We start from the raw sequence: 26,800 nt of genomic DNA, 5'->3' as shown, positions 1-26,800 counted from the left end.
GAATTTGACAGTATTTCCTCATTAAATAATGTAATTACTAGTGGCTAGATCTTCAGTCCAGCCCCAAAAGTCATGAGGTACCTGATATGACCTTGAAGTAAAATAAAAAGGAAAAAAGACTAAAAAAGTCATGAGGTACCTGAACAGTTACTATGCTGGTAAAAATATTTCATGGAACAGTGAATTCTGAATTTCAACTTAATGGTGCCAGAAATAACCTCTGTTCCTATTATGGTAGGAATGGGGGCTCCCCTTTCTTAAAACTGCCAAAACGTAGAACATTCTGGCTGGGCGCCATGGCCCATACCTGTAATCCCAGCACTTTGGGAGGCCGAGGTGGGCAGATCACCTGAGGTTAGGAGTTTGAGACCATCCTGGCCAACATGGTGAAACCCTGTCTCTACTAAAAATACGAAAATAGCTGGGCATGGTGGTGTTCGTCTGTAGTCCCAGCTACTCAGGAGGCTATAGCAAGAGAATCATTTGAACTTGGGAGGCAGAAGTTGCAGTGAACCTAGAATTGCGCTACTGCACTCCAGCCTGGGCAACAGAGTGAGACTATGTCTTTAAAAAAAAAAGGGAGGGGTGGGGTATAGAACATTCTAAACAATTGATGGAGGTTCTTGTGGCCAGGCAAGTTTTAGTAGAGCTGAGGTAAATGGAGGTGCTTGGGAATAAGGACCATAAAGACTTGAAAGAAAGGCCTAAGGAGCTTATTTTTCAAAGGCCCAAGTCCACAGTGCACTAACATAACCCTTTGCCCCGGGTTATTTCCATTTCCGGATCTGGCACTCCAGATGGGCCGCTAGGATTTATCTCCTACTTTCTTTTCCAATGCTATTCACCTATTATTTCTGACTATTAAATCCACTTCGAGATAGAATTCTTTTTTTTCCTAAACCCCTTTTGAGATATTTCTAACAGACAATACTAAATATGGGGAAGCATATTGGGACTAAAAATATACCATTCTTTGTTCTTTCTTCCTTTAAAAAGTTAGTTGCCATGTTTAAAGAGAAAAGTGGACAAGTGCTCTTTTCCTTTCCAGTCCTATCCCTTTTTCCCTATCATATACTGTAGACTGGCTCTGGAGCAGATAAGAATCAAGGAGAGAAAGGGGAAATGAATTTTTGTAGTATTGGGTGGGCTTTCAAGTATAAGGGCCTTATAAAGTTATAAGTTAGGGTCTACTGTGTGTATGTGTTCAGTTTTTAAAATTTTAGTTAATTTTTTTAAAAATTTAGGTTTATGTCTGGGAAAGAAATAAAGAAGAAGAAGCATTTGTTTGGGTTGCGAATTCGTGTTCCTCCTGTGCCACCAAATGTGGCTTTCAAAGCAGAGAAAGAACCTGAAGGAACATCTCATGAATTTAAAATTAAAGGCAGAAAGGCATCCAAACCTATATCTGATTCAAGGTAAAAGTTGATCTGTGGCTTAGTTTTTCTCTTTAGTTTATTTGTAACTAAAAATGTATGTTATTTAGTCTCCTTAGTATATTTGAAAATACAAGTGGCAGTTACTCTGAATTTTTTTTTTTTTTTTTTTTTTTTGTCTATAATATCTTATTAGGCAAGGTACAAAGAGTTGATGCCAGATGCTTGTTTGTTATGTTAGGTCTTTGGATTTCCAGGAATAGACTCTATTGATTTTGTTAGCAAACAGCTCGAGTGCTAGCCTGTTTGTTCACTTTTTATTCATTCATTTATTTATTCATTCATTCATTCAGCACAGTTTTCAAGTGCCTTATTATCTAAGTGCTAGAGAGTACAATGACAGATTTTCCTTCTGCCCTGTTGGGGTTTACATTCTATTGGGGAACAAAGGTGATAAAACAAGTAAAATAATTATAGGTTATGCTAGTGCCTTTCGGTGTAGCATATTGTTTTAGACTTTACTATGGATAGAGATGGGACCTTTGTACTTTAACAATGAGGCTTAAGGAAGGACTGTTTAAGTTAGTATTTAAATTGAGACTTAATGAGAATGATTCAACAGTGTAAAAAACAAAGGGAAAAACTACTCCATCTAGCAGAAATAGCAAGTACAAAGGGTTTGAAACATCTGAACTTGAAGGAGACTAGTGTGGTATAAATGAGGATGAGAGAGTAGCATCAGGTACTGGTAAGATTAGGTGGGGCTTGATCCTGTGTAGGGTCTTGTAGGTCTTAAAAGGAGTTTGGGTTGTTTTCTAAGAATAATGGGGAGGCATTTAAGGGATTTAATTATCTTTAAAAAATACTCGGCAAGGCGCAGTGGCTCCTGCCTATATTCCCAGCACTTTGGGAGGCCGAGGCAGTCGGGTGGATCACCTGAGGTCAGGAGTTCGAGACCAGCCTGACCAAATATGGTAAAACCGTGTCTCCACTAAAGTTACTTAAGTTAGCTGGGCATGGTGGCTTGCAATTCTAGTCCCAGCTACTCCGGAGGCTGAGGCAGGAAAATCGCTTGAACCTGGGAGGCAGAGGTTGCAGTGAGCTGAGATCGGCCACTGCACTCCAGCCTGGGCAACAGAGAGAGACTCCATCGCAAAAAAAAAAAAAAAAAAAAAAAAAAATTCTTAAGTAAGAATAAAAGCAGGAGAAAATTAAGACCCAGTTGTCTAGGTGAGAGACAGATGATAGGAGGGCTTGTGCAGAGGTAGGCAGTAACATTCAAATGGAGAGAAAACAGATTTGAGATCTTTATTGGAGGTAGAATTAATTGGATTTGCCAGAGAATTAAATTTCTGAAAGTAAAGAAAAAAATCAAATAATGCCCAGATTTCTGTCTTGAGCAACTGGTGGGTAGTGGTATCTGTTAACCAAGGTCTGGAAGAACAGATTTTGGTATGGTAAATGAAGGATTCTTCTGTTTCATATTCATTGAATTTGAGATTCTTATGAGGGATACACACACACACACACACAGACACACACACCGTACACACAGAATGATGTGAAATACAGACAATTGGATGTGTAATTCAGGAGCTCCTAGGAGAGGTCTGGGCAGGCAATACAAATTTGGAAACTGATAAAGCCATGAGAATGAGTGAAATTACCAAGGGAGCAAGTAGAGAGAGAAGAGAAGGTGGTCTGGGATCATGTTCTGATATCATTTATAAATTGGGAAGAGGTGAAATAAGCAAAGGAGACTAAAAAAGAATGATCAATGAGATGGGAGGAAACCAGGAAGGTTTGGTGTTGTGACAACCAAAACAAAGGGAGTGTTTCAAGAAAGATAGGTGTATTAAAGTGTATTGAATGCTAATGAGAGGTAGATTAAAGTGAGAGAGAAGTATTTATTGCCTACCTAACATTTTTTTAGTGACCTTGAGAAAAGGAATTTCTTTGAAGTAGTTCAAATAGAAACCAGATAGGACTGGATGGAAGTATGACTGAATCCAGCATTGCCCAATTTACATGTCAAAACTGGGTTTCTACATATGAGGGACACAGGCAGATTCAAAATAATAATAGTAGTAAAGGAAAGGAGGAAAATAGGAAACTATCTTGAAGAATTTTGAATGAGAGGGGGAGAAAATGGAAAGGGTATATGTCATTAACACCCAGAAGTTTTCCTGTGTAGGGAGGCAGACAAGTGGAGTGGCAGCTGAAGAGGAGGATGGGACTAGTCAAATGATGGTTTTTAAAAATAGGTGGGAGATAGTTGAGAGCTGTTTTTGTGTGTTAGGAACGATCCAGTGGAGAAGAGGAAATTGGTCTAGGAGAGTAGAAGCCAAGAGAAGGGGTGTAGAACCTAAAGGTGGGACTGTCCCTTTCTAGGAGAAACACCCTTCTGTTGAAATGGGGTAAAAGAGAAAAGGGGTACAGGTGGTAGTTCTGTGATGGATTCGGCAGTTGGAAGTTCTTTCCTGGTAGCCTCTATTTTCTCCATGAAATATAAGGCAGAGATAGATGGGAGGACTGTACAGAGAGGGTAATTTAAGAGTAAATTAAAGCTATAGAATAGTCATCTTGGAGATAAGGAGAATGTAATTGCAAAGCCTTGGCAATGAAGTTTGTAAGAAAGTAGCTACTATTTTTCTTTCCTGAAGGAAAGAATGCTTTGTATTCCTATCACTTTCAGATTTTGTCACTCAAATCCATTGCTAGCCAGTTGGCCATATTATGAATCAGAAAAAAGAATTCCACAAGCTTTTTCATTTCTATCATGATTGCGATAGGATGTTCCCTCTGTGGTGGCTATCAGGTCATCTGATGCCTCCAGATAAGGATTCAGCTGCTTTCTTTAAAGGCATCCTCAGTTCCCTCTGGACCTTGTGTATAAGTTGGTCCTTTTACTCTGCAATTACTTTCTTTAGTCCAGTAGTACTTTATAAACACTATGTTGATCATTTTACAAAAGAAATGGATATCGCATCCATCTTATTCTTGAGACTTTTGATTATAGCATCTAGTTCTGCTTTCTCCTTTTAGTTTCCCTACTTTCTCCTTCCTCATACTTCTGCCTCCCTGACCGTGTTTAGCCTGGGATAAGTTTTTTCCTACTTTCTCCATTTGTCTCTTTCTAGCCTATTATAGTGTTCTTTTTTTTCTTTTCTTAGTTGAATTCTCCTGGACAATTTCCTCATAGCCCTCACTCCATTTTATTAGCTTGCTTGTGTACACATTTGTCACTTTCTAACTATACTGTGAATGCTTTAGCACAGGGAACACCTTTGTATCCATATTATCTAATGTCATCTATATATGGTAGCTACTGTTGAATAGATGAAGTAGATATTCTTTCTATATATGTCTTTTTCTTTTTTTTTCTTTCTATTAATTAGAGTGTCTTTGCCTATGGCACTTTTTTCCTACTTATTCCTTAGTATTTGACTTCATGTTTCAAAAATAGTTTCGAGGTTTTTCTGATTTTTCCCTTTGAATGATTCCCAGAGAATATGAAGGATTTCTTACTCCTTTCTCCTTTACGTTCTGCCACTCTGGGCTTCATTTTCTTTCTGATAGTGTAATTCAAGAATCTACTTATATATCTAAAGGCAGCATTTATTGATAGCTACTACAATTTTAACATTGATACTTCTTGACTCCATAAGGTTAAGTGCTAAATTCATAGTCATTTTTAGTAGTAAATCTTTGAAACATCCTCCAAGTTGTAACAACCCAAAATTAAACTATGTAATTGAGCTTTTAGGAGTTTTGAAATCTTCCATCCAGTTTAATTGTCTGTTTTTTGTTATTGTTTTTAAGTCTTTAGGTGGTATATATTATTCAGAATTACATTAAAGAGGACTTTTTAAAAAACCTTTTGTAATGTAAATATCTTTAAAGTCAAGAAATATTTATTTAAATTAGAATATGTTATCTGTGCACTTAACTAAACTTGTGGATTCAACTTATTTTTTATATTACCACTAATATAAAATAATAAAATATATGTATATGTCTAGTTACATACATAGAATCATTGTCTTTGTTTTCTTTATGCAGAAGTTAAATGCATAATGGTTTTCCATTTCAGGGAAGTAAGCAATGGCATAGAAAAAAAAGGAAAGAAAAAATCTGTAGGTCGTCCGCCTGGCCCATATACAAGAAAAGTGATTCAAAAAACTGCTGAGCCACTTTTGGTAAGAGGATATGTTGGTATATGTTCTCAAGAAGGAGGATGCATGAAATTACTGAGAACCTAGTATTTTTTTCAGCTTACTTTAGAGACATGCTTTAAGTATTATATATTTTTATTTTCCAGGATAAGGAATCAGTTTCAGAGAATCCTACTTTGGATTTACCTTGTTCATTAGGGTAAATAGAAAGTTATTTTCTTCTTTCCTAGGTTTTTTCTTTTGAATGGGTATTAAAATTTTATTTGTTATGTAATGTAGTTGTTAAACCATTTAAATTCTTTTGTCTAAGGAGAACTGAGGGTACTGCACATTCATCCAATACCTCAGATGTGGATTTCACGGGTGCTTCCAGTGCAAAAGAAACTACCTCGCCTAGCATTTCCAGGCATTATGGGTAGATATTTTATGTTCTACTTCGTTTTACTGTTTTTTCTAGATTCCTTTTCTTTGTAAAGTATTGATTGAATAATTTTTTAGCAATTGAAAGTGATGCAAGTTGTGTCTACAGATTTCTGAGAGGTAATTCATATGTACATCTCATTAGTTGTTAATATTCATTTGAATATTTTTGCTTTCTAGAGTGTAAACATTATATTTTTCGAGTTTGTATGGAAATTGGCTGTGTACACAGAGAAAGAATATACTGCTGTTTAGAAGCTGTGCTCATTAGGTGTTTTTTTTTTTTGTTTTTTTTTTTGAGACGGAGTTTCGCCCTTGTTACCCAGGCTGGAGTGCAATGGCGCGATCTCGGCTCACCGCAACCTCCGCCTCCTGGGCTCAGGCAATTCTCCTGCCTCAGCCTCCTGAGTAGCTGGGATTACAGGCACGCGCCACCATGCCCAGCTAATTTTTTGCACTTTTAGTAGAGACGGGGTTTCACCATGTTGACCAGGATGGTCTCGATCTCTCGACCTCGTGATCCACCCGCCTCGGCCTCCCAAAGTGCTGGGATTACAGGCTTGAGCCACCGCGCCCGGCGCTTTTTTTTTTTTTTTTAAGACGGAGTTTCGCTCTTGTTGCCCAGGCTGGAGTGCAATGGTGCAATCTCGGCTCACCGCAACCTCCGCCTCCTGGGCTCAGGCAATTTTCCTGCCTCAGCCTCCTAAGTAGCTGGGATTACAGGCACGCGCCACCACGCCCAGCTAGTTTTTTGTATTTTTAGTAGAGACGGGGTTTCACCATGTTGACCAGAATGGTCTCGATCTCTCGACCTCGTGATCCATCCGCCTCGGCCTCCCAAAGTGCTGGGATTACAGGCTTGAGCCACCGCGCCCGGCATCATTAGGCTTTTTAATGCCTACCACACAAGTGTTCTTTGCTTTAGGAAGATTTGATATATATTTTTTTCTTTTTAAGAGACAGAGTCTCACTCTGTTGCCCAGCCTAGAGTGAGGTGGCACAGTCATGGCTCATTGCAGCCTCAACATCCTAGCTTCAAAAAATCCTCCCACATCAGCCTCTCTAGTGGCTGGGACTGTAGACTGTGCCACCACACCTATAATTTTTTGTAGAGATGGTTTTGCTAAGTCGCCCAGGCTAGTCTTGAACTCCTGGCCACAGGCGATACTCCTGTGTTGGCCTTCTGAAGTGCTGGGATTACATGCGTGAGCCATTGCAGCTGGCCAAGATTTGATTGGGAAAAAAAAAAAAAAAAAGGTCAGAATCAGACACCTAAATCCTTTTGTCCATGAAATGATTTTAAACTCCGGATTTTTATCAATAGCAGACTCCTCTCTCATATCTTATTTAACCCAGCTCTTCAGAAGGACAACATTTTTCTTTCTTTCTTTGTTTTTTTTTTGTTTTTTTTTTTTTTTTTTTTTTTTTGTTTTTTTTTTTTTTTTTTTTTGAGACGGAGTTTCGCTCTTCTTACCCAGGCTGGAGTGCAATGGCGCGATCTCGGCTCACCGCAACCTCCGCCTCCTGGGTTCAGGCAATTCTCCTGCCTCAGCCTCCTGAGTAGCTGGGATTACAGGCACGAGCCGCCATGCCCAGCTAATTTTTTGTATTTTTAGTAGAGACGGGGTTTCACCATGTTTTGACCAGGATGGTCTAAGTCTCTCGACCTCATGATCCACCCACCTCAGCCTCCCAAAGTGCTGGGATTACAGGCTTGAGCCACTGCGCCCGGCTTCTTTCTTTTTTTTTTGAGACAGAGTCTCTGTCACTCAGGCTGGAGTGCAGTGGAATGATCTCGACTCACTGCAACCTCCACCTCTCAGGTTCAAGCAATTCTCGTGCCTCAGCCTCCCTGGTAGCTGGGATTACAGGTGTGCACCACCATGCCCAGCTAATTTTTTATATTTTTAGTAGAAATGGAGTTTCACCATGTTGGCCAGGCAGGTCTTGAACTCCTAATCATAAGTGATCCACCCACCTCGGCCTCCCAAAGTGTTGGCATTACAGGCGTGAGCCACTTCGCCCAGGCGTGACAACTTTTTTTCTAGAGCACATCATGTCAGGTATGAAGGTTTAGTCTATTTGGGGTCAGAGCTATTATTTTCTATTTTTATACTTTGTTCTGTTTAAATTTTGTTGATAATTTGAAAACTGCTGTTGTAAATTATGCCAAATTCTGCATTAAATACTTAAAGTATAACTCATTTATTAATGAATTCTGAATAATTGACCTTTTTTTTTTTGGCCTATTACTAGATACTCTGCTAAGCTTTTTACATATATTGTCTTATTCTTAAAACAATTTTTTGGCTGGGTATGGTGGCTTGTGCCTGTAATCCCAGCACTTTGGGAGGCCAAGGCAGGAGAAGGGCTTGAGGCAAGATTTGGAGATGAGACATAGCGAGACCCCATCCCTACAAAAGAAAGAAAAATTAGCTGGGTGTGGGGGCACTGTCTGTAGTCCTACATAGTCAGGAGGCTGAGGTAGAAGATTACTTGAGCCCATGAGGTCAAGGCTACAGTGAACCATGATTGTGCCACTTCACTCCAGCCTGGGCAACAGAGTAAGGCACTGCCTCAAACAAACAAAAGAAAACAATATTTTGAGTTGTATAAGTCTTGTTGTTCTCATTTTACAGATGAGGAAACTGAGACATAGGAGATTTTAAGTAACAAGCCCAATATTGCATGTTTACCAAGTATGACAGAGCGAGGTTGTTAACTTATGCAGTATGACTGTAGGTCTTTGAATTTAGTTGTTGTGCTTTATTCTCCTTTTATTATAAGATAATAAAATAATTGAATTTCTGTGGTGAAAAGGACCTCAGAGATTATCTAGTCCAACCCTTTCACTCAGTAAATGAACACAGAGAATAAGAAATTTGAATTTGGCCAAGTAATAGAGTTAGAGATAGATACTCTTGACTAGTTTGTGCTTATTCTGGTGTATTACTTTACTAGGCCTAGAACTGGTAATAAGAGAACCTTTATTCTAGTTCCACTCTTTAAGCACATGGAACAGTGTCATATATATAGTTTGTGCTCATTAATTGTTTGTTGCAATGAACAAATGAATTAGCTGTTTTTAATGATGAGATTATTGGCAATACCTGACTTTACGAGTAGGGCCTTTTGGTAAGAATTTTTCTTATTGGCCTCCTAAGTAAAAAAATTACCCTAAGCTTACTAGTAGTTAAGGAAGAAAAGCTTTACAAAATTCAGCCCCAAGAAGGTAACAAAATCTAAAGTAATGAACGCAAGTGACAGTCCATTTATATAGCATTTATTGTTTGGGTTTGCTTATTTTTATGTCATCAAGGATATATGGTATAATAGAGTAATCCAAAAAAGAGAACGTATTGTGTGGGCACAGGATGCTTAGAAAGCTTAGTAGACAGTTCTGGCCTTCTCTGTCCCGTAGATTATCCGACTCCAGGAAAAGGACGCGTACGGGAAGACCTTGGCCTGCTGCGGTGCCGCATCTGCGGAGGAGGAGAGGCCGTCTTCCGAGAAGAGCACTCCAGACGCAGAACTCAGAAATCGTGAAAGACGATGAAGGCAAGGAAGATTATCAATTTGACGAACTCAACACAGAGATTCTGAATAACTTAGCAGATCAGGAGTTACAACTCAATCATCTAAAGAACTCCATTACCAGTTATTTTGGTGCTGCAGGTAGAATAGCATGTGGCGAAAAATACCGAGTTTTGGCTCGTCGGGTGACACTTGATGGAAAGGTGCAGTATCTTGTGGAATGGGAAGGAGCAACTGCATCCTGACTGTAGGACTGAACATTATGTTCACTGCACTCTGATTTTCTGTAGGTACAGTTCAAAGCCCTAAAGGAGTCTGGCTTTTACTATCTTTCTTAAAAAAAAAAAAAAATTCAAAAAAATTCAAAAAGGGGATGATACTAGCCTTAACATGTACCTGTCAATGTTATGGATATTGTCATAAAAAGATATCTTTTAAAAAGAACAGAGACTTAATTTTTTAAATCTTAAGATTTGTAGAATGTTTCTAGGATAGGATATTAAAAATGATTGAAACCCATGCATGGTGTTAGACAATTTTTCTAATTATTCCATTGAGTTAGTTTTTTGTGATTAGTGATTATCAGAGCAAACATCATGTAGATAGCACAAGTATTTGGAGAAACGTTGTCTGTTTTGTTACCAAAATGTTGGAAAAATTTATTTCAATACCTTCTAGATTTCATAAAGTGCAGTGTATATAATGCCTACTGAAAGACTGTAAAATATTGAAATTTTCTTTCAAGCAAAGTGTAAAAAATATATTGAGCCTGTAAATTGCTCTGTGACTAGACTTCATTGTCGTCTTAATATATTCTTGCATGTGCATATATATACACACATGTGTATATATATGTGTGTGATTATGTGACCTATGCAATACAAATTATGGGAATGGGCAGCTTTGGAATATATATCCCATAATTCTTTTTTCAGGAATAGTTGCAGTATTTACACAGCAGCATTTCTTCTCAGGCTTTTATTAGGTGCTGTTGCTTGCTATGTATGAAGAGAAATGTGTCAGACGAGTTTAGTGTGTTCTCAAGAAGGGTGTGAACAACAGTGTTCCTGGGCTTTTAGAATGCTTTTCACTTTTAGTCCTTGTAACTCAGCTGTTCAGTACCTAAAACAAATTCAAATAGTATGAACATTATCTCCTACTAGAAGTAACATTTTCAAGTTTTCATGGCACATTATGATTGTAAATGTCTCTCGGTTTTAACAGTAAGTCTATAGGAGTCCCGTGAAGATTCCTGAAATGTCTGTAGTAACTGTTAGTCATGTTTGAATAAGTGTAGTATGAACAAAGTATTTTATTGCACAGGGTTAACAAACAGTATGTTGCCAGCTGAGGCTACTGCTGTTTTATTACAACATTACCTCTTGTTTTTATAAAATGTACCAAGATTTAAATTGATAACTTTATTTTACATGTAAAAAAAAAGTTTCTTTTATCACCAGTGTTAGAGTTGTCTTCTTTTTGTTTTATTTGTTTTCCTTTTTAGCCAAAGAGTGAACAGAAGATTTTCTTATTTTGGTGGCTATTCATTTTACTTTTAAAAGTGATTGGTGGATTTTAGACTAATAATGGGGGAATTTGCCGCCAAAATAAAAAATATGTAAAGTGTAGTGATTACAGAGTGGTTAAAATGTGGGTTAGTACTTATTTATTCCATTAATTGATTATTTGACTGTTTATAAAGAAAGTTGCTTTATTTCTTTAAACATCTTCAAAAGATGATCCTTTCTTGTCACATTATAGCCAAAAGAAGCAGAGAACTTCATTGTCTGCATTTGGTTCCTGGTTGGCCAGGTATAAATGAGCTTTACAAAAGTGCAAATTAAAAACTGTTACTTCTGTTTACCTCCACTAAAACTTGATTTTCCCCTAGCTATTAATTTAAAGTTGCCTTTTCTGCAGCTGCAATATTTTGAATAACACGCAGAGTTTGTGTTGATTTTTGAATGTTTGTTTATATCTAGGGGTAATGAACAATGTAAATCCCGTGTAACCTTATTCACTCCACCTGTGTCATATTATTTCATTTTCCCCAGAGTCCTTTAATTCTAACTGAACACCAGCAGTATTTTTAGAAACTTTTTCTTTAACATACTTGGAAGATGATTTATCCAGCTGAACTGTCTTTAGACATAATTATTGTTAATGTCTGTTTTATTTTCTCATGGTGGTTCACATGGCTCTGATGTTCAGTTTGTATTTTTGGAATTGTTTTACTTAGAAATTAAAACAGACCAACATTAAATGTGTGTATTTTTTAAAGAGCTAATGAGTTTTGCCTCTGTATTTGCTTGAAAATACACACTAGTGCAGTAGTTGACTGCTTTTATTTAGCTAGGGTGGTAAGGATTTTCTAATTCCACTGCTATTACGTTCACTTGAATTAATCTTTATAAAACTTTGCTTTCATTTTTCCTCGTCCCTTGTATAATATTAATAATCATCACATGTTCATCCTAAATGGTCTTAAATAAACTACATTTAGCTAGCATGTACACTTTATATTAGAAAGATAGTATGTCTCTATTGTGTGCCCAAACTTTAAAAAATTCAGACTTAACTTTCCAACTGTGTTTTCTTCTTACATGGAAGGTGTTAGGGTTCATATAAAAGGATTTCCTGTATTTTAAAAATAAGTTTTGTCGCAGGCAAATAAAAGATGTAGAAACAATATACCTTCCTAATTGTAATTCTATTTTTATTCAAAACAAATACATTTTTATAAATATTCTGCTACTAAGTGATAAATCTGTATTCCTAGACCCTTAGACCACCAAACTAGAGCCGGAATAGAAGCTATCAGAGATACTCTATAAATTTTAATATAGGAGTGATGAAGCTAGATCTTGCTATGTATATTTTTTCTAAGTATTTAACATAATTGTATGTTCCCTGATGTGTTAGAGTTGAGGGTGCCCTGCCTCCCATTTTTTTTTTTTTTTTTTTTTTTTTTTGCAAGATATGTCTAAGTTTGCATGCTTGGTTTCTATAATGTATATGTTCAGTAGATTTCTATTATTCGTGTTGCGGGTAGAGCTGTTTCGGGCTACTTTATTGAGTTTCTACTAGGCACTATTGAATTTTGGTTGGAATATGATCTGACTTAGGCAATTCTACCAGACTGTTTTGCAGTCTGGTTCTACAGTTGTTTGAATGAGGATGTGATGACAAAAGAAGATGCTCATGCAGCTTTGGTAAACAGTTTTTTTTGTTTTGTTTTGTTTTTGCTTTTTAAAGCCCTGTTTTTGTGGGGAAATTTTTCTTAGTTATATTTGAGTACCTTAATGAATGCACATACCCATAGTCTCCTTTGGTTTTTTTCCGTAGCAGTTGATTAGTCTTGCTCAGAAAAATAAAAACTGGACAATGAAATGTAAGGTAAGAACTTTATCTGATTATGGATTCTTTTCTGATTGGTAGCAGTTAGAAAACCAGCTGTCTGTCTGAGGAGATGGAAGAAGCTATGAAAGCAAACTGATTGGTTCTCTGTAAAACAAGTAGATGGAACAGGTATAATATTTGTAAGTTTTATAAAAATTTCTTGGAGTAATAGCTAAAATGAAATATTATTCTCTCTTTATACTTAGAATAAGATTACAATTAACTAGCTTACTCTTTTTTCCTCCTCTTCCGTCTCATTTCTACTCAACAAAATCCCTCTTTGCTAGCTCCCCTGGCATTTTCTCTTTGTGGGAGATGATGAGTGTATAAACTGTATTCTTAGTGACTTTTTATTTGTCCTGCATCTTCAGAAAATATGATACGTCATTTAAGATACCTTTCCACTGGATTTAGGCAAGGAAACAAACCATTTTAACTTTCACAGAAGATAAAATATATTTTTGGGTAAAAATATATCCTGCTCGAAAATCAGTCTATTTTCTATTCTTTATATTTACTAAAAGGTGCCTAATACATTTTTTCTCCTAATCCTATGACATGTATTCCCAGTGTGGGTGATCACATCCATAAATGGGCAAAAATTTGTTGGGGAGGGGGGGCAAAAAAACTTTAGATAATGGTTTGTGGTCCTCCAAAGTCCAACCCATCCAACAAAAATCTTTATGTCTTAGTATTACTTTCACTGAGTTTTCTTATGTGTCACATAGGCAGCTTTGACAGTGAGTTCATGGAACTATATATAAAATATGTGTAAAACCTGTGCTACAAAACCATGGCAAATGGCTAACTGTGCTTTGGAAGACTGATTGCTTGATCTTGAAAATGTCTTGTGAGAGGCGGTTTGTACATGCCTGTTGGCTGTCACTGGCACCCTTGTGGCTATTGACGTTTGATCCTCAGTGCTTTTATGTATGGCCTGGGCTTGAAGAATTAAATTAGTTTATATTTTATTATTTTAATTCTAACCAAGGTTATTTACCCCATAATTAAATGTCAAATGCTAAAAAGAAAAAATGTTGACAGTATCTAAATGAGTCTCTAGCAGCTAAAGTAATTTTTTTCATATCAAGCAGAAGTTTAAAATCACCAACAATAGTTTAAGAAATTAATTGGCTGGGCACAGGTGGCTCATTTTTGTAATCTCGGCACTTTGGGAAGCCAAGGTGGTAGGATCGCTTGAAACCAAGAGTTCAAGACCAGTCTGGACAACATAGTAAGACCCTGTTTCTACAACACAATTTAAAAATTAGCTGGGCATGGTGGTGCATGCCTGGAGTCCTAGCTTCTTGGGAAGCTAAAGTGGGAGGATTGCTTGAGCCCAGGAGTTCAAGGCCGCAGCAAGCTATGATCATGCCAATCCAGCCTGGGTGACAGAGTGAGACCCTGTCTCTGAAAAAATTTTTAAAAAAAGAAATTAATTTTTTTCAAACATTTTACTTTTGCTGGAAAATAGGACTTTTGAATGATTTTTTAAAATGATTACATTGCTTTTCTGAATTTATATGAGTTAATTTACATGTGTAATTTGATAAATTATAATTAAAACGTAGTTATAAATTTAAGTCAAATAAGTTAATAGCATCCTGGATTAGTGATGTGTCCTGAGTGACAGATTATAATTAGTGTTTTAATAAGTGACACTTGAATATATTGTCTTTAATACTATTGTAGAATATAAGGTTTTTGGTTTTTTTTTTTGTATACAGAATTTGAGATGGTAATAAGCAGAAAAGAGATTTAGTGAGAGGTATTCCTGAATATTAGCTTTTCTCCTTGAGGAGACATCAAAACTTAAGGAAATGAAGTTTGTTGGAAAGAGTTTTGGAAGAGAAAGCCTATTGGTTCATATAAGACTTGTGGAAGCATGGTTTTGGTTTCTGTATCCTTTTGTCACCAAGTTCCTGCCAGAATCCAAGAGCATATTCTATAAAGGGTCTGTTGGTTTTAAAAGTTTTATTGTAATTCTGCATAACATTATATCTTAGATTTTGGGGGTTATTTTAAGTTGATAGGAATTTTTCAAGAGGGAATTGTGTCATTAGAAACCCATTCTTTGTAAACTATAGTATGTTCCGTAAACAACTTTTAAAGCATTTGAAGACCAGAAACATTGAGGATACGTTTTCACTGAAGCATGTTTTAGAATGTATTGAATATTTCATACTTTAAAAAAACGCCATTTTTATAACATGTTAACCTTTCCTACCTTTCCTTTCTACTGAGAGATTATGAAGATTCATTATTGTTAATTGCTATAATACGGTGTGCTACTCATGGGAATATGGATGTGGGTAAGGAATCTTGTCCTTACACTTAATGACAGGCTATGTGGTACTTTTATATTTTTCTGCTTTTACATATCTTCTCTCGGAATCCCTATGTTAATAAGCCATGTTTATTCATAGTGCATTGGGCAGCTTTCTACTCTCCCACATAGTTTCTAAACATTAATTTGTTATAGGCTGGAAAGAATTTAGGCAAGGCTTTCTGGGACAAATAATCATATGAATAAAGTTCAAACCTTTTACAAACCACAGTTCTGATTTTTTAGATGAGGCTTAGAGAGTAGTTTACTTCTGAAAAAATAAAAATGGCTTTTAAAAAAAAATTGTTTACCACTGGAAATATGTATTTTTTCAGTTTGTTATTCTTTATATTTAATGAAATATAAATGGTTGAGATACTTAAAAATGTGGCTGCTGGATAATTAAGCTATAGCTGTAATGTGGGCTAGCGTAAGTTGGTTATTTTGTAGCTCTCTAACTAGTCTTCACATTTTCTTAAAACACTTCCAGGCAGCAGCTGCCTGGCCAAATAGCACCATGGTTTTCTGTTAACTGATAGGTAGTGTAAGACTACTGCTAGTGTTGGCTCATGTATTCTGTGTGTTGTTATGAGAAAGAAAAAACAGGCCGGGTGCGGTGGCTCAAGCCTGTAATCCCAGCACTTTGGGAGGCCGAGGCGGGTGGATCACGAGGTTAAGAAATCAAGACCGTCCTGGTCAATATGGTGAAACCCCGTCTCTACTAAAAATACCAAAAAAAGTAGCTGGGCATGGTGGCACATGCCTGTAATCCTAGCTACTTAGGAGGCTGAGGCAGGAGAATTGCCTGAACCCAGGAGGCGGAGGTTGCGGTGAGCCGAGATCGCGCCATTGCACTCCAGCCTGGGTAACAAGAGCGAAACTCCGTCTCTTAAAAAAAAAAAAAAAAAAAAAAGAGAAAGAAAAAACAGTGTTTTGCCTAATAGGGACTTGCTGTATAAGAATAGTACCATTTTAGAGAACAGTAAATTGCCATGGCATGGTTTTATTACATGTATCTATTTAACAGGCATAAAAGAAGCCTAAAGGAATAGAATGGAGATGTTATCAGAGTAGCAATTCAATATTAATTCCCACTACTTTATAGGTTAAATGGATGTAAGAATTGATATTAGTAATTTGCTAAACTTTTTAGTACTTTAAGTGCTGAAATTGTTTATCTACAACTAAGATTGTCAAGCTTCAAATAATTATAGTAAATTTCTAAGATAATTGTTTTACCAAATTGAACTAATAATGTTTATTAAATTTGATTTGTTTCATGATCTTGGGTAAGTAGGTATAACTAAATTTATAAAATTAAGTTACCTGTAATGGTTTGCTTTTCTATGGAAGGTAGAATTTAATTTGTTTTAATAGGGTCACTCTCTTGACATTTTTGAAATAATTTTCAGACATTTGAATATATTTTAAAACTAAAGACTTAAAAAGTAAGACTCAAGTGCTTTTATTTGTTTATTTAGAGACTGTCTCGCTCCGTCACCCAGGCTGTATTGCAGTGATGCGATCTTGTTTTTTACATATAGCAACTCTTTGAATAATATTAAATATTAACCTTAGACCTACTTGAAATCAGTGTTCTCAGCCTTAAATGTTTTTAAAGGTAGTTATTTAATTTTTTAATTCAAGTCCTCTGTGGTTAAAAGTAGCTTGAATTGGATATTTTTTTTTGTTTTTGTTTTTGTTTTGAGACAGAGTCTCACTCTATCACCAGGCTGGAGTGCAGTGGCATGATCTCAGCTCCCCGCAAACTCCACCTCCTGGTTCAAGCGATTCCCCTGCCTCAGTCTCCCGAGTAGCTGGGACTACAGGCATGTGCCACCACGCCCAGCTAAATTTTTATATTTTAGTAGAGACACAGTTTTACGATGTTGGCCAGGCTGGTCTCAAACTTCTGACCTCAAGTGATCTGCCCACTTTGGCCTGCCAAAGTGCTGGGATTACAGCTGTGAGCCACTGCGCCCAGCCATTTTTTTTTTTCTTTTTGTATTTTTAGTAGAGACAGGGTTTTGCTATGTTGGCCAGGCTAATCTTGAACTCCTGGCCCCAAGTGATCTGCCTGCCTTGGTCTCCCAAAGTGCTGGGATTACAGGCATGAACCACTGCACCCAGCTTCACGTGGTTTTAAATGTAATTTACATTTATTCAGGGATACTTTCTAAAGAACCTATATGTTTGTTCTGATCAAATTTTATCTGCTACTTGAAGATGCTAGTTTTCATAGATAAACAAAATGAACAAAACACCATTTATATTTGGAATTCGAAGTCTACATTTTTGGCTTAAGCTCATTCAAGTTATTTTTATAATTCTATTAGCATACTCTGACTTTAAAAAGCTCAAGCTGGATAACTTAGAAATACAGCATAAAGGTAAAAGGAAGCAGTGGATTAAAATTCTTTACAGAGAATAAGCAAAATATAAGGCCGTATCTAGTATTATGTCCAAAATGTGTAACTTTACCATTAAGAATGTTAAAACTTAGATTGTACTGAAAATAACCATCATAATATGGAACTTAATTCAGATCATTCTCTTTAGAACTAGCATGAATTTTTAAAATTACTGTCTAGGCTGGACACAGTGGCTCATGCCTGTAGTACCAGCACTTTGGGAGGCCAAGGTGGGTAGATATCACATGAGACCAGCCTTGGGCAACCTGAAAAATCCATCTCTACAAAAAATAATGAGCTAGGCATGGTGGCACATGCCTGTAGTCCCAGCTACTTGGGAGGATGTAATGGGAGGATCACTTGAGCCTGGGATGTCAAGGCTGCAGTGTACAGAGGTCATGCCACGGCACTCCAGCCTTGATGACAGAATGAGACTCTGTCTCAAAACAACAATGTGTGTGTGTGTGTGTGTGTGTGTGTGTGTGTGTGTGTGTGTGTACACACATAAAGCAAGAGAAAGAGAAATGGTCTATATGGTAAAAGCTTTGGTTTAACATTTTAAAAATTACATACTTTTAACACATTTTAAGAAGTTGCACTGAACTTAATATAAAATGAGCCACTGCTTCATAATCAAAATCCCATTCATCATAAGTACAGGCGAAATATGGCTTTTGTTAAATAAAAATACATTTCTTAACTTCATTATTGCTATTATTTCTAAAAATTTCTTCTGGGACTCCACTATTGAGGCCTTCATATTAATTTCCCTAGAGCTGCTATAGTAAGTTAGCAAAAACTTGTGGCATAAAACAACAGCAGTTATTAGAGTTCTAGAGGCTAGAAGTCTAAAAAATTGAGTTGGTGTTAAGGTTGGTTCCTTCTGGATATTCTGAGGGAGAATTCCTTCCATGCCTGTTACTGCCTCTGGTTGTAGCTGGTAATTCTTGGACATTTCAGTCCAATTTCTGCCTCCATCTTTATGAGGCATTCCCCTATTTCAATTCTTCCTCTCCTTTTCTTATAGAACAACAGTCATTGGATTTGGGGCCCACTCTAAATGCAGGGTGAGCTTATCTGGAAATCTTTAAGTATATGTGCAAAGACCCTGTTTCCAAATAAGGTTACAATGACAGATATTGGGAGTTAGGACTTGGATATATCTTCTTTGGGGGGACACAAGTCAATTAAAGGACTTTTTTTTCTTTTTTTGGCATGCTTTAATTTTTCTGAAAGTAGTTGAGATGTAAAGTTTTGTGTGGTTGTATTAAGTGTTTGTTCAAAGTCAACAATCATGCTTTGAATGCCTGTGAGTTGCTGTGAAGAAGTGGTGTTTCTGGAGAAATGAGATTGATTTGGACTGCAGTACTTGTTAGGTTTTACCCTGAAGGATGGGTTAGCTTGAATAAAGGCTAAGTGGGAGAAAATAGTGTTTCAACATGAAGGAGCAGAATAAGGCCTGGAGTTGAGGATGAACACGTCACTCAATATTTGAGGGCCTAGCATTTTCCAAGACATTACAGTAGTCACCCCTTGTCCGTGGATTCAAGTGTTAAGTTGCATGCCATTCTGAGTAGTGTAATGAAATCTCACACTCTCGTTGTCCCACCGTGGACAAGAGCCATCCTTTTGTCCAGCCTATCCATGCTGTATATGCTACCCACCCATTAGACACTTATTAATCATCTTAGTTACCCTATCGACTATTGCAGTATTGTAATGCTTGTGTTCAGGTAACCCTTACTGTATAGTGGCCCCTAGGTGAGATGATGGCAATTGGATATGCCAAAGATAAGTCATAAACTGAAAAGGTGAAAGTACTTGAGAAAAAAAATCATATGCAGAGATTGCTAAGCTCTAAGGTAAGAATGAATCTTCATGAAATTGTGAAGGAAAAACATTCGTGCTAGTTTTAAAATGAAAAAGACATCATTTATGCCTAGTGTTCCATTATTGGAATGCTAAGCCTATGGGAGTTATATTCTGCTGCTCAAGGTCATCCCCAAGGACCGATTTTTCACAGGAAAATTTTGCAATCTTTGGCATAAATGGGTTAAATTTGTGGGTGGAAGACATGAACAAAAAGAAATGTGTTCCAACTGACATCAGGGTGTTGCACTGAAAGCACAAGGCCTATACGAACATTTAGCAAGGGATCCCCTGACGTGAGTGATACAAAGCCATTTACAGCAAATAAGGGATGGTTACACAGATTCAGGAATAGGTTTGGACTGAAGTATTTAAGAATTACTGAAGAGGATGTGTCTGATGATAAATAATCTGCTGCCTCATTTCCAGCATAGTTGAAGTTAAGGAGAAAGGATACCATTCAAAGCAAGTCTTAATTGTGGTGACATTGGGCCCTTCTGGAAGAAGATGCCCAATAGGAACTTACATTCATCGAAGTGCAAAGAATGCGCTTCAGGGCATTAACACCAGGGCATAAAACATGGAAAAACACATTAACTCTGGTACTATATTTCTCCAGGGCATAAGGTAAAGGGAGGTGTAGTGTATAGAGTGAAGAACCTACATGTTCTTGAAAATAAAAATTATGTGTCCTGGCAGCATAATCAGTAGGGGTGACAGCCATCTTCTTTATGGAACGGTTCCACCAATGCTTCATCCCAGAAGTGAAAAAATACTTGGAAGAGAAAGGGTTGGAATTTAAAGTATTAATAATGGACAGTGCTTCTGGCCATCCATCCCGAATTTGTCTGCTATGAAAATGAAATGTTGAGGTGGTATTTTTACCTCCAGATAAAACCTCACTGCTTCAGTCCCTGACCAGGGCATCATTCAGTTTGTCAAGGCCACATACAACTACTTGAACACATTTTATCAGCAATTGCTGCAGACCCTAACAATGTATATAATGCACTGTTGGAAATCATTCACTATTGCTCATGCAGTAACATTCATCAAAGCTGCAGTGGATGAATCACAACCAGACACAGGTAAATGCCTGCTGAAAGAATACGGAATGAAATCATGAATGATTTAAAGGCTTCCTGGGAGCCCATGGCAAATTCAAATCACATAGCAAGACAAGTTCTGTGAAGAAGGATTTGCTGACATGCTTGAAGAAGAAGAGCATATCAAAGGCTATCAAGAAGTGTTACCAGACGAGGAATTGGAAGAACTTGTTGAGTCATCTACAGAGGGAGAGGAAGATGATGAAACTGAAGCAGAATCACCAACATAGACATTAATAAAATTTGCCAAAGTGTTTTGAATTGCACAGACATTAAAGAACAGAATTATCGAATATGATCCTCAAATGGAAGACAGCATTAAAGTCACCAGTATGATCACCAAAGGATTACAGTCTTACATTTCGATGAGTTGAAAAGAGTCAACAACTTCTGGTTACAATGTTCTTTCAAAAATTTTCAGCAAAAAGATCCCAAAAATAGAAATCCTTTAACTATTGAGGATCCCTAAACCATCGACATTGTCTGCTCCTTACATGTAACCATCGACATTATCTTGGCCCAGTGATCCAGGATCACCCAAAGCTGACTATTTGATGATAATGTAGCCTAACAACATCACCGATACCTACTCAATCACCACATTTCATCTCTTCACGTAGGCATTGTATGACATTTCACAGCTTCACAAGGGTGAGTACAAGTTACTTTGAGAGTGAGAAACCACATTTGCATAACTTTTATTATAATGTTGTAATTGTTCTATTTTGTTAGCTATTTTTAATCTCTTAACATGCCTAATAACAAATTAAACTTGATCATAAGTATGTTTGCATAAGAAAAAACAGGCTGGACATGGTGGTTCATGCCTGTAATCCCAGCACTTTGGGAAGCTTGGGTGGGCAAATCACTTGAGCTTAGGAGTTCAAGAGCAGCCTTGGCAACATGGTGGAATTAATCACTCAGAAATATATATATACCAACGTATTAGCAATATGTTTTAGCTATACTTACAATGTTTCATATGCATATTTCTGTAATCACCACAATCAAACTACAGAACTTTTCCACCACAAGGCTCCCTTTAGGCCACATTCTCCTTCCCTTCATCTTTAAAACTTGGCAACCATGAATCTTGTTTCCCATCTCTATAGCTTTATTATTGTGTTAAAAATGTTACAAAAACAGAATCATACAGTGTGTAACCCACCCCCAGCCCCCAAGCATAATTCCCTCAGGTCCATCCAATTTGTTACATGTATCAGTAGTTTGTTCCTTCACATTGCTACTTAGTGTTCCATGGTGTGAGCATACTAAACCATGCACTGTCTCCTTGAAGGACATCCAGATTGTTTCCAGGTTTTGGCTATTATAAATGAAGGTTCTACGTAACATTTGTGAATGTTAAGTTTTTACTTCTCAGGAATAACTGGTAAGTAGTGCAAATGCCAGGTTATATGTTAAATGCATGTTTACTGTTGTAAGAAACTGCCAAGAATATTTTCCACAGTGGCTCTATTATTTCGTATCTCACTAGCAACGTGTGAGTGATCCACTTATGCAAATTCTCTTGCATCCTAGCAAAACAAATAACTCTTAAAATTTATCATTTGGAACTGTCTTTTCTTTCTGCTTTTTTCTGCAATGGTATTACTTGTCCTTTTAGAATTGAAATCAAGAGTAGAAAGGTTAGATTTAGTCCAGCTTCCCATTTTAGTCCAGTCTCCCATTTGATATAAGCCATAGTAACAGTCCCCTTTACAACATTTGATCATTACTGTCACTTAACCCTTCGAGGATTGGGGACTAGTATCTTTCTCAGTTTGGATAATAGATTCTCATTGTTCATTTTACTGCTTTCCTATTATCCTCTTTAAAAGGAACAATAATAAATCTAAGCTTGCTAAAACAGAAACAAAAACAACCCAAGTACAAAAACAGGAGGGTTTTTGTTTTTAAAACTGTCCCATTATTAGGTTTTTAATTCATCATCAGTGAAGACCTCTAGGATTTTCCCTGTCCTGCATTTTCTTGGCTTTTTCAGATACAGGGATCCAGAATCCATCTTCATGTGCCCTCTTACGTAACATCATTCCAGCTCTGGATTCTTGTTATGACAAATGCCTTCCAGAAGCCTAGACATGTAAAAGTGACAGCAGTGCAGAAACAGAACGGTACCTAAGGATTTCTACCAGCTTGTGGTAGAAGAGTGGCTTGTCTGGATGGTTTGGGGGAAATGACCAAATAATAATATACCAACCTACACCAAGCATTGTATTTTCCTATATGCTATTTTACCAAGTTTTAAGATGTTACTTATTTCTGAAAATGAAATAGTCTCAAAGGAGTTTTGATTTCCCAAGATCACCTAGCTAGCAAATGATCTAAGGATAACTGACAGGATTCCATATTGTGTTGATTAAAAATTTAGAATCCTGAGCCATATTCCAGACCTAAAGAATCAATTTCTAGGGTGAGGTAGAGGAGCAGGGTAGGTTCCTGGGTGGTTACTTAGCATTCTAAACTTTAAGAACGGATTATCTTTCCTTTCATATATTTTGAGCAAAAATTTTACCTTTTAAGAACAATGCATGTTTAGGCAACAGGTGAATAAGTACATATAGAAACAGAACTCCAATGGAAAGTAGAATGATGTATAATAAGAGGTGTAGAGAGTTTCAAAAGGTGTAGGGGTTTTGAAACAGGAGGAGAGCACATTATTAACTAAGATTGAGATGAAGGAAGGTTTTAAGGAGTAGACATTAACAAATGACTGGGAGGTAATTTTCTTTGATAATTTTTATTATATATATTCAGCTCAGTACTCACAATACATTGCTTAATTAAGAAGGCTGTTCACAAGTATAAAGCAGTTTGAGCAACACTGTGCATTATTATACTTTAGACGAAAAATCCTTACATGCTAAATCAATTTCTTTTAAAATTTCAGATAAATAATTTTCATTTGATGAGACATGAAATTATAAATGCTTAGTTAAGACATCATGTTTAAGGATTCATTTTACCATAAAATTACAAACACCTCCATGTCTTGACATTTCACATGAAAGAACAGCACAACATTAATCATCGAATTGCAAATCAGAGCAAGCTCTAGGCCTTAGTGTGAGGCGAACTTGGTAACTTCTACACTATGGAAACTGGTTGGGCCTTAAATATTTTAATATTTAAAAAATTTATATATTAAAAACCAAAGATAAAATGAGCTGGTAAGTGATAAGCAGCTTACTCAATTTAGCCTAACTTTAATTTAGAAATAGAATAGTGACATTAAAAAAAAAAAACCGTGTGAAGCAGATAAACGGTATTGTTTAGGAATATTACAAATTTTTTCTCTGTCTACAAATTTTGCTTTTTTGGTTATGCCTCTTAAATATCTCAGTCTTTATACTTTGTGTATAAAAATAATTGTCCTTCATACTCCAAAATTCTTTTCCAAATGAAGCTGTTATTATTTTTGTATGGTAAGGAGTTACTGAATCATAGGTTTAAGATCAGTGGCACAAGGCATATATGTAGAAGATTATGTAACAAATTCATTGTTAGGAGTCAGAGAGTATAGTACGGTAACAGCCATACATAAGAGGTAGAATTCTTAATCACAGTTTTATAGAAGAGATGCAGTAGTTTATATGTGTACCCTGCTTTATTAGTTATGGTACTGTAAACTTCCTTCTCATTACAAATTTAACAGAAAGGGCAAAAGGGAGGGCTATTCATAGGCAAGGATCTTGTTGACCCTTGTTCTGCAAGTGTTGCAAAGGCTACCCCTAGACACTTGAAGCATTTTCTTGGCCAATTAAGGTAATTGATCGTATATGGCACTTACGTAATTTTTCAAAGGCTTTTGAGCAGGGAAATCTAAGCTGCTCTTTTCCCAGCGGCCTAAGAAGGAAGGAAATCTATCTCCCTTTGAACTACTTTGTGTGTAAATGAAATCACTCTATCTGTTTATTATTATTGCTTATCAAGAATTCCAGCATTACTAACCTGTTGAGGGGTTCTATACCCCAAATTTTAAGTTGATTGTTTCTAACTCACAATATAGTCATAATGTTATAAGTGGGCATAGCTTAAAAATTATAGTTCATTCATGGTGAAGTTAAATTACTAGTACTTAAGACCCCGTAGACTTCAATAAGCTAGATGGCAGAGACTTTGTTGTATATATGGGTTATTCACATTTAGGTATTTAAAACTTGGGAGTCTATGTTTCCAATTCTTAACTTCAATATCAATAAATAAAGTGATCAGAAAGGCCACTGTATAAAAGTTATAATAAAAATTGTTAACAATATATACACTCAGTGCTAAACCTTACAGTAGGGATTACATTTCACAAAATGTACTAGAATACTTAACAAAAACCAATTCAAACCAGAATTCTTGTAGAAAATAAAATCCACAGCCAAATAGTTTATTCCAGTTAACTGAGAATTAATCTCCTATTTATATTATGATGAGGATGTCATAATGAGCCAATCAGATTCTAAATATTTATTTTTAGTTCTGCTTAAGTGAGTTTTATTTTGGATTAGGTGTTCTCAAGTTTATCTAAATACTTTCTTGTTTCTGATCATTCTTTTTTTTTTCTGAGATGGAGTCTCACTCTGTCGCCCAAGCTGGAGTGCAGTGGCGTGATCTTGGCCCACTGCAACCTCTGACTCCCAGATTCAAGCGATTCCCTGCCTTAGCCTCCTGAGTAGCTAAGATTACAGGCGTGTGCCACCACACCCAGCTAGTTTTTGTATTTTTAATAGAGACGGGGTTTCACCATGTTGGTCAGGCTGGTCTTGAACTTCTGACCTCATGATCCACTTCCCTCAGCCTCCCAAACTGCTGGGATTACAGGTGTGAGCCACCTTGCCCAGCCCTCTGATACTTCTTAGAACTCAGAAAAGGAGATATTTGTTTATTAGGCCCAGATCATTTTAGCAATTCAGAGCTGCTGGTAATAATGTATTATACAAGTCAGCAATCATGTTAAAATTAACATAATTAACTGTTGACAGACACTGTTGACAGATAATATTAAAAATAATTTTTTTTACCTCACATTTAATTTAAAAATCCTATTGTTTAGTGAAGGGTTAGACAGAATGTGTCCCTATGGAGGAGGAAGCTTTTAAACTATATCCTTCATCTCAAAGAGAAAACATATCCTAATTTTATTAAGTGTAACTTTGCATTTGCATTTTTAAGACTTGTCAAAATGTCAGCTTTTGAAATGTAAGCTAAGTACAAAGACTAATACTTTCTGCTAATGTTACATTGAAATATATTTGATTATAAAAAATCACAAAAACCTAATTGTATTTCAAAGCTATTATTCTATTTACATTATAGGAGAGATACATATGTAAATAGAGAAAAGTTGGGCTTTTGTAGTCTAAAGATTTATTCAGTCCATAATTAGGTAATTCTCAGATGATTTGAAACTTAAAATTGCCACAGTTAATTTGTAACTGCCACTTTTACAAAAAAAGTTCTGGGTAAGAGAACCTGTTAAAAACAGACTGGTGTTGCAATTAGGCCCAATACTCATTTATTTAAATCACCTAAGACATTTGCAAAATTTTTCCAAGTTAGGGAAATGCAGTTATTAATATGGCTTCATTCACTTAAACCTATATTCTGCAAAGTGTTCCTGTTATACACTTAAGTAAACTGGATCAACAGTATTACTTGCACAGAAAGTGAAGTCTTAATTTTCACATTAAAATTATACCTGTTTCACACTTAAGATATCTCAAAGTATTTTGGAGAAGACCATTAATGATCTTTACTGTAACAGTTCTGCATTTTTCTGCCTCGTTTTTCAATGTTAGGTATTCTAGATTGGACTTTTAAGTTCTACTTTTCCTCTTATCTTCAAATAGACCCTTCAGCATATAAACTTGAATGGCTGACACCACCACCATAACCACTAAATTAACCATAGACCAGAAATTGACTCTATCAAAGTTGCTTTCTTGTATGTTTCGATCACGAGCTTCAAATGCTCTAAGCAGAGTTTGTATGTGACCACTTTTGCTGAGTCTGGACTTGATGCTGTTGATGGATTCCTGGAGACAAAATAATTTTATTATTAAAGAATGCCCAGAAATTTTAACTTAATTAAAAAATGAGGCTGGGTGCGGTGGCTCATGCTGTAATCCTAGAACTTTGGGAGACCAGGGTAGGAGGATCCCTTGAGCCCAGGAGTTCA

The 26,800-nt window shown here is 36.5% G+C and overlaps 2 protein-coding genes across 3 annotated transcripts in view; one reads left to right on the top strand and one right to left on the bottom strand.

Moving 5' to 3' along the window:
• MTF2 (metal response element binding transcription factor 2) overlaps window positions 1-10,021 on the top strand; it is a 57,898-nt gene extending 47,877 nt beyond the window's left edge. For both annotated transcript variants that reach the window (XM_003933297.4, XM_074381418.1), the window contains 5 exons: window positions 1,245-1,415; window positions 5,467-5,572; window positions 5,695-5,747; window positions 5,859-5,963; window positions 9,390-10,021. In XM_003933297.4, the coding sequence (XP_003933346.1) occupies window positions 1,245-1,415; window positions 5,467-5,572; window positions 5,695-5,747; window positions 5,859-5,963; window positions 9,390-9,747 (793 nt within the window). In that variant the 3' untranslated portion in view covers window positions 9,748-10,021. The remainder of the gene's footprint in view (window positions 1-1,244; window positions 1,416-5,466; window positions 5,573-5,694; window positions 5,748-5,858; window positions 5,964-9,389) is intronic.
• A 13,329-nt stretch (window positions 10,022-23,350) lies between these two features.
• TMED5 (transmembrane p24 trafficking protein 5) overlaps window positions 23,351-26,800 on the bottom strand; it is a 28,910-nt gene continuing 25,460 nt past the window's right edge. Inside the window, exon 4 of the mRNA XM_039460763.2 lies at window positions 23,351-26,657. Within this exon, the coding sequence (XP_039316697.1) occupies window positions 26,439-26,657 (219 nt within the window). The 3' untranslated portion in view covers window positions 23,351-26,438. The remainder of the gene's footprint in view (window positions 26,658-26,800) is intronic.

The sequence above is a fragment of the Saimiri boliviensis genome, chromosome 11 (assembly GCF_048565385.1).
Source record: "Saimiri boliviensis isolate mSaiBol1 chromosome 11, mSaiBol1.pri, whole genome shotgun sequence".
NCBI lineage: Eukaryota > Metazoa > Chordata > Mammalia > Primates > Cebidae > Saimiri > Saimiri boliviensis.
The sequence above is the reverse complement of the archived record's forward strand: the minus strand, read 5'-3'. Positions and strand labels throughout refer to the sequence as shown.